The 1,996-nt window shown below is 46.9% G+C and overlaps 1 protein-coding gene across 1 annotated transcript; it reads left to right on the forward strand.

Annotated features, from left to right (window-relative positions):
• Window positions 1-973: 973 nt before the first annotated feature.
• Window positions 974-1,495, forward strand: LOC149163433 (uncharacterized). Its single transcript, XM_089429128.1, has one exon. The coding sequence runs from the start codon at window positions 974-976 to the stop codon at window positions 1,493-1,495; it is 522 nt and encodes a 173-aa protein (XP_089285254.1).
• The last annotated feature ends 501 nt before the right edge of the window (window positions 1,496-1,996 follow it).

Consider the following 1,996-nt stretch of genomic DNA (forward strand, 5'->3'; position numbering starts at 1 on the left):
CTACCCACAGCACGCGATCGAAGCTAGAACTGTGAAGGGCATCTTTACCGCAAAGCAGTTACCTAGGAACAGACATGTAGAAGATGGTCAAACCAAGCGATTCTGTTGATCTGGACCCCGAGCCTGGGGATATCCTATCGGTCTGGGGTCTGGAGGTAACAGACCAGAACATCGAGAGGTATATTCATCTAGCTAGACGATCAGGGAGGAAGAAAGGAGGCTCAGAAGCAGTTTGGAAGCAGAGTAAAACCCTAGGGCTCCTGGAGGAAAGTCTAGGACTGTCATATCTGGAAAGATGGGAAGGGCAGCATAAGCAGCAGGACAAGCCATCCTTGACGGAACAGCGACAAATGATTCTTTCCAAGTAAGTTTTGATCCTTCCCGTCCTCACAGTCATTTTTATTCAGGAGGGTTAGAGGACATCGTGATCAGTTGTGGGCTCAGAAGCAATGAGGAATGGAGCACAGGCCAAGCGGTGGGGGTAGGGTTTGGTCAAGAAGAGACAGAGTCAAGCCTGACTCAGGCTCATGTGGCTAGCAACCCTCACACACTCAGACGAAACAAGGTATAGCAACAAAACCTAGTCACAGGGGTCGGAATTGCTGGTGTGATAGAAATTGCAGAGGGTTTGACAGAGGGTTGGAAGGTGGCTGGGGAAAGTCTAAAGAAAGGAAGGGGAATCAAGTTGATAGAGGCAGGGGAAGGGAGTGGAAGTGGGAAGGCAGGACAAGCGGCGGACAAGGCACTTGCAGTAGGAGCGGAAGCCACAAATCTAGTAGGAGGAAGGTTGGTTGGAGGGAGCCGAAAAACAAGAGAAGAAGGGAGTGCATGAATGCTCCCGGAAGTAATAGCCAATGTGGAAACAAACTCACATAATAGGGAGGAAGGGATACGATAGAGGCAGGCAGGGGAGAAGAGGAAAAAGCACAAAATAATAAAAAGAAGGGAAGTTGTAGCAAATCTGGTCCTTGGAATGGACATTAAAATTGATGAGGCCATGGAAGTCGCGGACTTAACCCTGGTAGGAAGGGCTCAAGGCAAGAAATACTCTGCCAATTTCATTCAGGAATGGACCTCAAAAAGCTGGAAGGCAGCACCAGACACTGTCTTTCAGGTCACGACATTGGAAAAAGGTTGGTTTATGGTCAAGTTCGAAAGGAGAGAAGCAGTGGAATGGGTTCTGGAGAGGAACTGGTCGTTCGGGAGACACCCGATTTTTTTCAAAAAATGGAATCCCATGTTTGATGCACAGAGGGAAAGGGTGGATGAATTACCTATATGGGTTCGCATGCCCAGACTCCCACCGTTCCTTTGGGTTGAATCTGTTTTCAAAGCCATTGGGAACCACCTTGGAAAATTCATGGAGGCAGACATGTCATTCCTGCAAACAAGAGACCAGGGGATGGCTCGTATTCTAGTAAGCTTAAACCCTCGGTCAGGTTTGAAGGAGAGATTCATTTGCAATACAAATATTTCAAGTACGTCCAACAATTAGATTATGAACACTTGTCGTTCAGATGCCACAGGTGTCACATTTATGGACACCTGGAAAAAGAGTGTCTGATGGGTTTTAGGCAACGAAGGAAACAGAGGAAGGCTGAGACAGGGGTAGCAGAAGAGGAGGAATCAAAAGGAAGGCAGTCAAAGAAAAGTATGGGTGAAGATCAGATGGATATAGACAGGCAATAGGAGGACTTAGTAGAGTGCATGGAGGTGCAGGAAGAAGGTTATCCTAGACCTCAGGCCCCTCAGCAACAGGAGGGATCTAAGCAGGATCAAGAACCAGCAGCAGAAAATCCCAAGAGCTTCATTATCGCAATAGAGGGTACGGGTCCGGCCTCAACCCTACCTTATTTTACTCCTGCATTTTCTTTGAATTTTTCTGAATCAGTGCCTGGTCCTTCCAAGCATTAGAACATTGTTATTCCTATTTCAAATATAGTAAACAATCAATTGGAGAGCATCATTACATCTATCCCTGAGTTAGATCTGAACC

Source organism: Pinus tabuliformis, chromosome 5_1 (assembly GCF_031772625.1).
Source record: "Pinus tabuliformis cultivar Carrire ecotype Pingquan chromosome 5_1, CPIR1, whole genome shotgun sequence".
Classification (NCBI taxonomy): Eukaryota; Viridiplantae; Streptophyta; class Pinopsida; order Pinales; family Pinaceae; genus Pinus; species Pinus tabuliformis.